Source organism: Lissotriton vulgaris, chromosome 3_2 (assembly GCF_964263255.1).
Source record: "Lissotriton vulgaris chromosome 3_2, aLisVul1.2, whole genome shotgun sequence".
In the NCBI taxonomy this organism is placed as follows: domain Eukaryota; kingdom Metazoa; phylum Chordata; class Amphibia; order Caudata; family Salamandridae; genus Lissotriton; species Lissotriton vulgaris.
In genome coordinates this window covers 1303543-1317848 of record NC_141690.1, presented here as the reverse complement: position 1 = coordinate 1317848, position 14306 = coordinate 1303543, and the positions used below count along the sequence as shown (strand labels likewise).

General features: G+C 44.7%; 1 protein-coding gene across 11 annotated transcripts in view; it reads right to left on the bottom strand.

Moving 5' to 3' along the window:
• Positions 1 to 5139: 5139 nt before the first annotated feature.
• APBB2 (amyloid beta precursor protein binding family B member 2) overlaps positions 5140 to 14306 on the bottom strand; it is a 973994-nt gene continuing 964827 nt past the window's right edge. For all 11 annotated transcript variants that reach the window (XM_086963922.1, XM_086963917.1, XM_086963923.1 and 8 more), the window contains one exon: positions 5140 to 11470. In XM_086963922.1, the coding sequence (XP_086820048.1) occupies positions 11297 to 11470 (174 nt within the window). In that variant the 3' untranslated portion in view covers positions 5140 to 11296. The remainder of the gene's footprint in view (positions 11471 to 14306) is intronic.

The following is a 14306-nucleotide window of genomic DNA, read 5'->3' as shown; positions in this document are numbered from 1 at the left end:
GGAAATAGAGGGAGTAAACCCCTGTTCCCCGCTCTCGCAATGGAACGAGCTCTATTGCCCCTTTTTGCAGCATAACTAGAACTTCCTGCTGCAACAAGGTCAAATGCTCGCCTGACATAGGACGGCTTTTTGGGGGTATGTCTGGTGGAATGGAAGTAAGTTCTAGACAGTACCCGTACTGGATAAGGGACCTCACCCACCTGTCCGTGGTGATGTTCTTCCACGCCGGCAGGAACTGCTGAAGTCTCCCCCCAACCGGTGTTGCATGGTCGGGGAGCAGTGACAAGACGTCACTGCTTGTTGGTGGTGGTGGACCTGGAGCCATTGTTTCCACGTCCCCTGCCTTTGGTAATATTGCCTCTGTAACCACCTCTACCCTTGTTGTTATACGAGGGCTGGGTGTTACCTTTGTAGTATTGTGCGGACTGGGATGCCTGTCCCCGGGAGGTGCCTTTTGAATTTGAACGGCGAAAGGAACCACCCCGAAACTGCTGACTCTGTAAAGCCCCCATTGACTTTGCAGTTTCGGTATCCTTTTTCATTTTTTCTAGTGAGGCATCCACCTCAGGGCCAAACAGATGGTCAGGATTCACTGTTTGACCTAAAATGGTGGTTTGGATGTCGGGCTTGAACCCCGAAATACGAAGCCAGGCATGACGTCTAAGTAACACACTTGTATTGATGGCTCTAGAGGCTGTATCTGCCACGTCTAGAGCACATTTGATGGATGCATTTGTAATGAGTCTACCCTCCTGAATGAGCATCTCTCCTGCCTCCTTGTATTGGTCAGGCAAGTGTTGCAGAATGGCCTCTAATGTGTCATAATGGGCCCTATCATAACGTGCAAGCAGGGCTTGGGTGTTAGATATTCTCCAGATGTTAGCTGCCTGTGCAGCAATGCGTTTGCCCGAGGCCTCAAAGATCTTGGACTCTTTGTCTGGGGGAGGAGCGTCACCAGTAGTTTGAGAATTCGCCCTTTTCCGAGCGTTGGAAACAACCAAGGAGTCCAATGGAAAGTGTCCCTTGATATAAGTGGGATCCGTGGGTGCCGCCTTATATTTCCTGTCGATGCGAGGGTTGACCACCCGCGCCCGGGTGGGCTCTTTGAAAACCTCCGGTGCATGTTTAAGCACCCCTTTAAGCATCGGTAGCGTTTTGACTTGCTTTTCGGCTACCGAGAAGGTGTCGAATAAGAAGTCCGCATCCACGGGGTCCGAGTGCAGCTCGACATCGTGGTTCGCCGCAGCTCTCTCTATCAAAGCATTGAAGGCCGCCGAGTCCTCTGTCGGGGACGTCTTGGCGGTGAAAAGTTGAGTGTCCTGACCCGACTGCGGGTCTTCTGTGTCGCCTCCTGCGGCCCAAGGCAAATGCTCCTCCTCCGGATCCGAGTACGCAGGATAGTTGTACTCGGCATCTTCCTCGTCCGCATCGGCCGCGGGGGAATGCGTCGGCGAGTGTTCCAAGGCCTGTGGGGACACAGGTTCCACCAGAGCCGAAGAGTCCGCAGAGTACTTTTTATTCTTGAGCGGGATCTTAAAAGGTTCCAACGCCGGCTCCGACGTGATCTTTCGTTTGAGGTGCGACAGTTTCCCGGTGTTGGCGTCGATAATGACCTCACGACGCTCTTCTACCGCAAGCGGTTGGAGCCGAAGCTTCGACACCACCAAGGCAGCTTTCGGCGTTAACACCTCCCCTGAATGTCCGCCCTGTTTCGGCGCGAAGGCCTTCGGCGCCGACTTGGGTGGAAGGGTGAAACGAATAGGCGTTTTCTCTTTAGTAGGCTTAGGCGTGAGCGTAGGCACTACAGTGTCCTGATTGGGAACCACTGTGGTCTTTCGGATCCGCTGTAAGGATTCCTCCACTTTCTTTGTAAAGGTTGCCGAGGGTTGCACCTGCTCGAGCGACCCCTCATCTTCGAGAGCCTGATCGCAGGTAGGCTTCTTCTTCGGGGCCGACGCCCCATGCCTAGGCGCGTCGTCGCCCTGACGCTTCTTCGAAACCGTCTTCGGGTCCCCGACCCCTTTCGGCGCCGACGCGGTCGCGTCGGAGGCCTTCGACTTTGGCGTCGACCCCGAGGGCTTCGGGTCGGCCATCTTGGCGTGGCTTTTCAAGTCGGCCATTTTGGTTTTCTTGGAAGTTGACGCCTCCAGAACCTTCTTTACCAACGCAACTTTCAGTTTCGGTTTCGCATCCGAGGGTGCGTGACCAGTTGGTTTCACTTTTGTTTTCTTCAACATAAGTGATGGCTTAGAAATGTCCGTGACCGGGCCCGGAGGCGGGGACGTAGGACTGATAGGTAGATCTTGGGTAAGGCCCGAAGGCGATCCCTCGACCTGGGCCGTATGAAGGGGAATAACCCCTGAGTCTGATTGGGGATGCTCCTCCTCCGAGCTATCTCCCATCGTGGCACAAGCCTGATCGTCGTCCCCTACCTCGTCGGAGACTTCGTCAAAGTCCGCCTCACCCGCGTCGTAGTTTTCCTCCTCGGACGCGGGGCCAGAGTCCGACTCTCGCACGTCGTCTTCTCCCTCGACAGATTCCTGGAAAATGTCATCTGGTGGGGGCGCCGAAGCCGACAATTGAGCCTGGAGCCGATTGGCCCGGCGAATCTTTAAAGTCTTCTTGCTTCGGAACTTCGAACACGCTATGCAGGTGTCTTCGCGGTGATCCGGCGACAAGCAGGTATTGCACACAGGGTGCACGTCGAGGTGTGAATATTTGGAGTGACACAGCGGACACTTTTTGAATGGAGTCCGCTCCATAGCAAAAGTTGTAGTGTAGGCCCGTCCGCGCCGAAGGCACGTGGAAGGGCAGCAAGAGATAGGAGCTGAGAGTCAGAAAGAAATCCGTACGCAACTATACCGACGCCCAGCCTAAAGACCTTTTGGTCTCGAGTAGAAGTTGAACAACTATCGGTTCCGACAGAGGGAACCGAAACACATCCGAACCCAATGGCGGAAAAAAACAATCTGGGGATGGAGGCGATGCCCATGCGCACTGTAGTCCAGGGGAGGAGCCACCTATCTCGTGATACTTCGAAGACTCTTCCAGGACAACAATGTGCAATCATCCGGACCCAACACTAGGTGGCGGTCTATGCACAGATATGAATTCAGCAGCCCACATGCCTCGAACTCTCCTTAATGACCTTAAATAGCATACTAGAGAAATTGTCTGCTGATAGTATCTTTCCAGTAAGGAATCTGGATTTGGCTTGAAAGATGGCATGTTTGTATTTCTACAGCAGAGATTTCTGCTGGACTTTTCCCCTTGTACAGGGGTCCACACGGCATTTACGTTCTTGTCCGAGGCAGTCTCACCTAAGGGATCTCAGCTCTTCTGAAAACCATGCGGCCGATGGTTTAGCTCTTCTAATGATGCAGTTTTTAAAAGGGGGAGCAGTGTCAAGGGCCTTATTGATCCAGTTGCCGAAACCATCCGCCGTGGGAGGAAACTGGATGTGCCTCCCATCACCGGCTGTAGCCAAGGCGGCCTCCCATTCGGTAGATGGGAGCTTGTTCAGTCCCCTACAAGGTATGTACCTCGATGTGGGACCCTCCTTCACCATAATGTGGAGGGAAGGACAAAGTTTGAACTCAATCAACCAGTGGTCCCCCCCAGCCAAGGGGCTGAACAGTCTTGATCACTAGGTTGTCGTGGTTGGTGAAAAGGCTGTCCAAGGTATGGCCGGCAGTATGGGTAGGAGATTGATAAGATTGGTAAGCATTTTCTTTCGATTCTGTTCAGTTTCCCGAGTGGAAAGTATTTGAAAAATAAACCATGGCATTTCTAAAGATTGAAAATATAGAATTCAGATTGCAGTTCAGAGATACCTTAACATATGTGTTTATTTTTCCTCCAATATTTTGTTTATTTTTCCTCCAGTATTTTGAAATGTTTTTCTTTTACCTTTGTTTTTTAAACAATGCTTTGCAAACCAGCATTGACAACGCCATTGCCTTTGCACTCATTATAAAAGTGACTTGTTTACATAGGTCTAGGCCTCATATCTTTATGGACAAACCACTTTTTGGGAGGATTCTAAACTCTGGAAACCAAGTATACAATATGTTTTTGTTTAAAATGAATCTTTATCAAATCATTGTTTAATCTTATTTACTGCCCTTTTACACTAGTCCTTCTGTATATTAATATATCAAAATACTGTCCTAGTTTAGTAATCTATTTTATTCAAAGTTATTTTAAGTTCTTTTTTTTCTTAAATTTTCCCCAACATAGCTTTTCAATACACTTCCTGACCATGACTGGTGACTTATCCTCTTTTAAAAAGGGACTAAAAACTCATCTTTTCCCAAGGACATTGTAATTACAGCTGCCACTATAATATCGTGCTCAGGCCATTGAGGATCACAGCGCCAGGATACCTGTGGGGTGACAGTTGCGCTCTATAAATGTGCCATACAATACAATACATCACGAATCAATCTCAAATGACCGCAGCAGCAAGGGTACAATACCCCAATAACAGCATCTCATGTTAACCTTTGAACTCAACCGAACATCTTCCCACAGCAGACCCCCAACCCCAACATCCATGTGTCGCCATTCACGGGGGCCTATTTTTTGGTTGGTTTGTCATTTTAGAAAGCATCTGCCCCGTGTTTCAAGTTCTTCAATTATCATCCCTCAAGGTGGCCTTCATGTGCTGCTCATCAGCCAATGCCCACTCTATTAAGTCTTTCTTCCATCTCACAAACTTCGGTGCATTGGAGGACAACTAGTGCAGGCTTTGCAAGCACTGCCCAATGCCAGCATACAGAGTTTCAGTTAACCTTAGTTTTGTCTCCAGACTATTACACTTTTATTGACTTTTCTGTTCCTATGCCAATTAGGTCACATATAATTTGCATCATTTCCCCCAAAAGCTTTCTATTTTGAGCAATTCCATGTCATATGTAAAAAGCTTGCTGCAAGTTGACATTTTTCATTGAATTTCTAACAGCCCTATGAAGGCTAAACATGTACCAAAGTATAAATTCATTTATACGATTCATTCATCTTCAGGCATATTTGCATATTTCTTCTAAACAATCATTATAGTGACAAAAGATATTCTGTATTTGGTCACTATCAACAAATATGTGAAAACATCAAAGAGCAGTAAAAACCAAGAAAGAGTTGTATGCGGTTTTGTTTATTCTCACAACAGATTACATTGAAATGTGAAAAAGTGGCAAACAGTGGAAGAATGTCCTCTTTATTGTAAATTAGCGCTTTGCTGTAGCTACAAGCTCTAGGGTGGTTTGACAACAGGCCCTGCCATCTTTACTGTTTTGAAGATGCTGTACTGAGGCAGAACTAGCTTCCCCTGCTGACTTCTGAATACTGTGCAAGTCAGCAATCCATTGAGACAAACGCTAGGCTTCAAATACTAGAAAACGAATGGAAGTAGTGCTGAAGTCATCCAAACTATGTTTTTTTTCTGAAGGGCACCTCTTTGTGAGATGACTGCCGCACGTTTTTACGGTCACAGTCTCACGATTAGGAATCTCAGATTTTTTCAAAAGTTGGAGTTTGCACTCTTGGTAATTCGAACATTGGTCTATGGAGTGCTCCATTAAAGACAATGGAGTGCTCCGGACTTCTAATGCCTGGTGGAAGCCCGGTGCATCAACATTCCAATGCTTGTTTACAGCTGCTACTGTGAACAAAGGCCCCACCGAGCCCGGGGGTTGGGGCATGAACGCTGGAGCAAGCCTTTCATGGCTGGTAGAGCCCGCTACGTCGGGCTCTAAGGGTACAAGAAAACACTGCGTGCTGCAGGGTGACAAGTGTTGCAAATATAATATCCTCTCACCCCCACCTACAACAGACAATGTCCTTTTCTACTGATGTAAATAAACACCAGAACTTGCAGCCAATATCTTGCTTTGGTTATAGACACCCATGTGTGCGAGTTTCTTCTTGGGCCTGGGCAGTATCTGTTCGGTTAGGTCACTGTTTTATTTAGTGGACCAGCAAGTGATGGCAACAACGCTGAATGCAGAGCCAAGTGCGTCTACAACCACTGAATGAAGAGTGTCCCAAGTTACAGACATAGGTACGAGAGACATTCTTAATGGCACTGCTAAGGGCCACACATCTCGTGGCATGTGGCATTCCTATCTCTGGCCACACTGCCAGTCACAAATTATACCCTCACCCATCCAAATACTCACTCGTATCTTCAAAATACTTCAGTCTTTCTTTCTGGATTCGAAAGTTCATCACACTCACGAGAGGTGCTTAGGCAAGTGAGTGGTACAAGCAGGTGCATTTATGCATTTTTTTACTATACAAAATAAAAAATAAACAGCTTCACACAACGCAAAGCAGTTTGATCTATATAATCCAATAAAAACGTGACTACAAATCGTTACAAAACCACCGTAAAGATGTTGAAGTGTTCTTTAAAGAGATTATTCTGTAAGGTGGCTTTTTGACAGGATGGCCAGCAAAGATAATACATAAAGGTTGTTTTTAGGGATATTCAGTAAAAATAGAATAAATAAATTAAAAATATTTTAAACTGTATTTGATCGGCTATTTAAAAAAAAAATTCACATAAAAAAACAAGATATAGTAAACATGGCTGTCTGCTTACAGATATACTCAATATAAAGAATGCATAGATAACTGAAGTCTTACTATGACATTAGGAAAGGCCGGCATTTAATCCCACACAAGTCGTCACTCAGTTTTTGGCCATGGCAGAAAATAAACATCTTAATATTATTTCATATGTGTGGCCTTTTTCAACAAAGTTCTTTTCTAAGCAGAGATACAATATGCAAATAATGTTTTCAAACAAAATGTCTGCGAAGGGTCTTCACTTTTAGACATCATGGCTTTCATCTCCATTCTTCACAGAGAGTCCAACGGTTGCATAAGTGCCTCAATGGAGTTGGATGGTTAGGCAGGTGGGTCAGGCTTCCGTTTCCGGGGCAACAGACATATATTTGAGTCTGATGATTGAACAGGTGTGACTCGTGCTTCAGATTCCCCGGACATCAGACTAATAATCTCACTGAGCAACTCACCTGTGCTTGCATGTGTTGGCTTTACAAACAAGCTAGTTACAGACACTTTAATGTAAGCAAAGTCGCCATGAAAAAAGATTACATTTAGGCAAGGCAGACAATGGACGCTCGTAAATGTAGAGTAAGGGGGGCTTTCTCATTTATAGGTATGACACTAAAGCAAATACGGGGTGTCTCTTTAGCAAGCATTATTTATAAAGAGAATAGTGCTGTCGAAAACATGTGGCTCAAAGCAAAAATACATTTTTAACAATCCAAAACTTGAGGTAGGCCAAGTGTGGTCCAGGTAGCAGGAAAACCAAACGTCGAGTGCCCACTCTCTCCACCTCAGTATGTTCCTGGCCCACAGACTCGGCCACGTGACCCAACATTAGGAGGGTCTCTGTCCCAAAACTCCCCTCCATACATTCCGTCTCTCCAATCTCGTAGGTTTCTGCTCCTATGGCTGGTCACAGGGTTTCTAGTTGTGCCTGAGCATCTTGCCCAAAATAGGGAACCGAAATGTGAGGGATTAAAAGGAGGGGGAACTGTTCCCGCTCCCCTGTAACCTTTGCAGGTCTGGATAGCTGGAGGGTGAGGCGGTTATGAACATGGACGTTTGCTGCATCTGCACACCTCGGACAAACAAGAGAGCAGACAACAAGAACGCTCCGTCAACTATGAATCGGAGCTTCCTTGGTCAGTCCCAGGGGCAGATTCAACTAAAGCGGAAGGCTGAGGTGAAACTGGAGCCCACTTCAAAAATTGCATATAGTGTCTGCAAGCTGTAGAATAAAAGTGAATACTGCAAAGCCCCTCTGAGTTCTGTGACATAAAGGCCTTGTACCTTCAGATCATCACTCAACTCCTTGGTACCTTGCAATAAATGCCCTTATAATGTACATTTAGGGGCACTTTATCCCAAATATAATTAAACATACAAAATGAAAGTGTCTGTCAATAACAAAAAGAACAAATCCCGAATGCGTTTATCCTGGCACCTGTTACACCTGGAAAAAGTCACAATGTAGGTTTGCAAAAAGATGAATCTATGAGTGATGAAATGGGTGGTATTAGAATGTATGCACATGCAATGTCTACGAGTGTACACATTAAGCATGCACAGATTCAAATATACATCAGATAATGCAAATCAGATTCCTACTATCAAAAGCAACAGTTCTGGAGACTACACCCACAAATGGAGGAATGCATTTTGCACGTTTATCTTTGTACCTAAATCACACCCAAAAAGATGAGATAAGTGTAACACAAATTGTAACAAACTGCACCAATATAGTCACTGTTTGGTGCAAATATGTAAGGAGATACACTGGAAGGGTGGAAATATGTAAGGAGATACATTGGAAGGGCGGTGATTTGTTTATATTTGCATGATGCTTTGGTCATCTGAAATCCTAAGAACAATTTCTGATTTGTGGCCAATATGAACAGGTCTTAGATGCATCCAGTCAATCAATTTCCAGATGGATTACACCTTCGATTTGCTACCAAAAACCTAGCAGGCTTGTGTCTCGGAAACCCAGGGGGCAGATAGATGCTACAATAGGTAAAGAGGCCTCAACAGCTTTGGTAAATGTAATTATTGGGATATTTGCAAAGCGCTAACCTAGAGATGTATTCATATTTCAAACGGACACTACTGTTTGGACTCAGACCCAATGATAGACCCACAAGTGGGCAGGCCTCCTTAATGAACCTGCTTAGTTAACATAGCAATACCCTTGTTTGCCATTCTATTGCTCCTTTTGTTACATTTTAATAGGAATGTGCTAGCTAGTCAATTTAAAAATGTAGGGCTAACAATGAAGACCCCACGCCAGAGAGGAAAGAATACTTATAATCTTAGTTCTCTCTTGTGGGGAATCCTCATTGAAGTACTAAACATCCCACCTTCATCCGAGCAGTGGCTTCAAGATGGTAAATCATAGAAAGGTAGGATCCATGAGCTCTGTCATTTCAAAATAAAGAAATGTACAATGCATGAGGTGATATCAGATCTGCTGGACACCTTACAGGTTTGGTGTCAGATTTTAGCTACGATGAGCAGCTGCCTTTTGGATTTAATTGGCATTATTTTATTGAATTTTCTTCTTTTGAAAAGGAATTGGTAAAAATTAAGCTCTGGTTTGAACTACGGTTATAAGGTAAGGTGCTCCATGATGCTGTACCTGTGCTATTCAAATGTTTAGGACTTTCAATGGCGATCCCACCAGGAGAGCTCTCGCTGCCATTACAGAACCTTGAGTCGCTGCCATCTTCTCATTCATTCTAGTTTCTACGCACAGAAAGAACCCAGTAGAACCATTGCACCATGCTTCCGCACACGAGCAACAGCTCACTATACTGTGCCTGAGGCACCGGTGAGTGTTCTTACTTTGTATGTTTGGCCTAGCTGGGAAGCGGGTAAGCATGGAGATGGCAGCCGCGGCGATGAACACATCCATGAAAGGCACGGCAGCAGGCTCTAAGAGGCGTGCTAGCTCTGCTGATAAGGCCTGTGTTTTTGAATCAACACAGTGATTCCCAGTGGGTAATATAGGTTCACGCTAGAAAGGTTTTCTGGTGGGAGATAGTCCTATTGCTCCTCACTTTACAGAGTTATGGCTTTAAATAATACAGCCCCTCTTTATGAACCCTCACCTGAGGCTCAGGCCCATGATTGTGGGAGCGCCAAAGTATGCTTGATTAGTCCATTGACCTTGTATATGAGAACAGTGATGCCTTGGTCTTAATCTTGAGGAACAAGAGTAACAAATTACACATTACACGATAATTCTTCCATGCAAAAGCAAAAAAGGTGTGGGTTATACCACTGTATGAGAGGCAACAGAAATATAAAGGTGGCAACGCTTAGCATATCTGGGGGAACTTAGACGAGACAGGAGAGTTCTGCCACTTTAGGACATATATAGACCATCTGAATGCACAGCGATGATGACGAAGGAGATCTACCTCCACAGCCCATTAGTGCATCATGCAATGCTCCAATCGCATGAGCTCTACATAAACAGTTTGAAGGACCAGCATTCTTAAGGTACAATGAGCACTAAAGCGCATGTCACTTATCGTGTGCATTGTGGGGCCCGACTGCAGCTGCAATGCAGCCACTCGGGCTATCTCGGGAAAGTAGAGCTGATAGAAACCAAATATGAGAGCCATCATGCCAATATTCCCTTCCTGCTTTGACAGTGCTGATTGCAACAACATTCAGCTGGAGTCAATTTTTGCTGTGAACCATTGGGGAAAAAACAAGGTGCATTAGAAAAATCATTTACAGCAGGTAGAAGAACAGGGCAGAAGGACAGTTGATGGGCCACATTTTAGTTCAGGTAGCAAAAGTAAAACAGAACTCCACTGGCACTCATTCAGACTGCTGAGGTGAGGACACAGCACTTTGAGGACATTTTTGGAACAAACAGAAAAAATGCAGCATTATTACAGCGTCAATCTGTGTCAGAGAACTTAGGAATAGTTTTGACCACTCCGTAAGTTGATGATATAAATTTAAATCAGTTAGTTGGATTTTCTTGTTGTACTACAATTATTAGGCGCAAAGTGCCTGAATTTCAAGACGTTTACCCCTTTGTTCTGATTTCTGTAGTGCTGATTAAAGTGCTACAGGGCTAAGCTACTCCAATCATTCTCCAAGTGCCGAGGTCATGCTGGTTAAAAAGCACAAAAAGGAAAGCTCCTCTGTGGATTATCCGCCAGTTGGAACAGACGAGGATACTAGTGCGTCTTCAAGCTGACAAGTGATGCCCACCATCACTTCTCCAATATTTGAAAACAAGGAGTGTTCACCTAGGACTCAAGAGCCGCTTACGACAAATGCTGTCCAAGATGATTGTGATTCAATGGAGCTTCAGCAGCATGGCCTCCAAGCGCTGCAGGAACAGTCCGCTGTCAGAGATGTGGCTATGTTCTTGTTTCTTGTGAGCCTACTTTCGAAATGTTCTTTTTATGTACATCAGAAACAGACCTTCCACTGCCCATAAAGAAATTCACAGACAAAAATAAAAATTATATTTATATATATATATGTATATTCATGCTTCTTTTCAAGTTACACGATGGTGGCGACGGACAAGTGTACATGCTCGTCTAACATTGTTTTTCATAAGGAGTACTCTCCGAAGACAAAGCAGCAGCAATTGAACGGAAGGCTGAGCATCGGTTTGTGTTGCTTTTGTGTAACCACTTTACCTCCCGTAAAGTATTGTAGTGTGTCCAAGAATCCTCTTTCAGGTTCGCAGCTAGGGCATTTCAGGAACAGGACGCTTCTGTTTTAGAGTGTCAATGAGGGACAAGACTCCTCGTTTTACGCTCGTTGTAACTCTTCGCGTCACTGTGTCTGGAGGGGGAGGGGGAGGAGGTGGTTGCATTTTATGCAAAGGAGGCCTGGCAACCAAACACTTCTGGTACCGCAACTGCAATGAAACAAACACATGTTTTACTATTTAATACCATGTACAGGTACCACATTGTAAATTAGCGCATGCCATACACCAATATGCATTTTGGATGGGGTCCGCCCCTTCATGGCATTAGCTTGCTCTTGTGACCCCATTCAGCCACTGGCTTGAGATAACATTAACATCTTGGATCAGCTCATGGAAGGGTTTTAGTCTCACTGTCATGCTATTTATTGGCTGTTAGGATGTATCTTTCCGCCTCTCAAAAAGTATTTCCATGTAAATTAATTTTTTAGCTCTGAAAAGAACACTCAATCATCACATTTTTGTAACAAATAATTCTTTATCTTACATGCATTGATACAAAAGTAATAATTTCTTACTTTTTTTTTTACCACAAGACAGACCTATGGGTTGTTATTCTAATTGTATCCATTATAATAATATTCCCTTGACAGCCCTAGCAACTACATTCAACTGTCGGAATCCTTCTATGATCTCGATGCCGAGCCACAATTTATATAAAAATTCAGCATACCCGTCAAATCAACAGGTCTTACTTATACTGAAAACGCAAACCACTCCTCTTGACTTTGCTTATGCTCGTTTTTGATTGCTGTAATCGAACAAGCAAAAAAATGGGTCGTGGAGTGCAGTTTCAGTTTCTTTAACTAATCCTTTTCCTCTTGTCGGATAGTCAAAGTGTTACTCGAATCGGACAGTTTGAAAATGACATCAGATTCCAACATCAAAGCCTTTTTCACTTCACCTTGTGGCTGCGAACATTACGGTATCCGTTTGCGCCCCCAACTTGTAGATCCGGAGAGTACTTCTTAGCAAGCAAGAGCAGATTAGAACTTAAAGGCATGGCAGATGCACCTTCCCTTCATCGCAGGGTGTTTGGCCCTCAAAGGTATGCATTGACGGACTCTTGCTCTGGTACTGTTCAATGTACGCACCTCAGGTTTAACCCCATTGATCGAAGAGAAACAAGTGTAGCGCAGCCTGTGTCTCAGAGCAGAGTGAACAGGTCAAATGTTTGAATACAAAATTCTAGAAGTTGACAGGACTCTGAAAACTAGATGAAGTTCTGGAGAACTCCGGATGATTCTGCAGACGAGAGGTCACCACAGATTCAAAAAGTAAAATCTAAGTGTGTCACAAAGCGTATAGTTAGGCTACGGGGCGTCAGGTTCCAGACGCTGCAAGTACAAAATGCGCAGGTCATTGTCTCAGAATTATTAATATCTGTATACATGTCATCAGTCTTTTTAAGACATAAGGGGATCAGAGTTGCACACAGGACGGGTCTGTGAATGAGAAAGACGACAAACTGCATCCCTTTTTTAGGCAAAATCTTCATTAAATAACACGTCTTGTGGGAAACGATAACCCTAGCCTTGAGTAAAAGAAGCGCAGAGTGGTTCGCGGTGGCGGCTGCCTCACCTTGACGAATTTATTTATTTATTTATTTCAAAGTTTTATATAGCGCGAACAAGATCTTCGCAGATATCAGAGCGCTTTACATAGAAGGGTACATGAGGGAACAAAGTCAAATAGGTAAATCAATAGATCACACAGTACAGAAGGGTACATGAGGGAACAAAGTCAAATAGGTAAATCAGTAGATCATACAGTACAAATAATACAAATAGGTGACTGCAAAGCCAATCATGTGAGTGATAAGACAACTCATACAAATAAGTAAAGGGGTCAAGCAAGTAATACAGATCAGTGCAGGGTGTTAATAGGGTTCGAGATAGTAGTTCAAGTGTATTTAGCCATGAGGATAGCTTTTACTTCTTTTTTAAAGAGTGTAGTGGAGGAGATAAGCCTGGTTTCGGGAAGGAGTGAGTTCCAAATCCTAGGCGCCATTCCTGAGAAAGAGCGCTTGTATGTTTTTTCCTTCCGGAATCTTCGAGGTTTCAGCAGAAGATTGTTTGTGCCTCTCGTGTTTCTGATTCCCCCAGAGATTGTCAATTTCTGAGCAAGGTAGCCGGGTGAGTTTAGGTGTACCGCCTTGTGAGTCATGCAGGCGATTTTCAGATGTATTCTGGCTTCAAAAGGCAGCCAATTCAGGGACTTCAAGTCAGGGGTAATGTGGGAGTGCTTTTTTGACCCAGTGATGAGTCTCGCTGCAGCATTTAGAGACGCTTTTAGTGGTGCGGTTGTAGTTAGTGGGAGTCCGCAGAGGGCGGTGCTGCCGTATTCAATTCGTGGGATGACTAGTGCTTGTACCGCAGTTTGGAAGTCTTTGGCTGGGAGGTAGGGTAGAATGTATGACTATTGGGAGACGCTCCTGCTCGAACACCAATACAAGCAATTGATCACTTAAAACTCGGTGAAACTGCAGTGTGGTTACACGTACCCAGACCGGATTTGGTCGAGCCTCAATCTACCCACTAAGAAAGGTAGGAGAGTAGGGGGTTACACGGGATTTATAGTCTTAAAGAAAGCCAGATGACCATTTTGGGCAAAAGAATCAGCTGAAACTCGTTGACAAGCATGCAGATAGGAGGGGTGTACAGATAATAATTCGTCCAATCACCACCATCATTTATAATACATTTGAATCCTGATAAGGGAATCCAGGAATAAAAATATAGAGAGGATATTCCAGAGTCAGTTTTATGTGCAATTTTTGCACTTTGATCCCTCTCGTTATTTCTTGGTATTGTCTTCCCACCCCTATGCTCCATCCCAGGAGTTGGTCTGGGCAGAGATGTTGTTAGCAAGCCCAATTTGTGGGTGAGAGCATTTTTTTTAAACAAAAATCTGTGTGTCAATTTCACCATTTGTATACTTCTCTCACCTCCTACACCCTTGTGTGTGTACTTGGAAAACGGAAGGG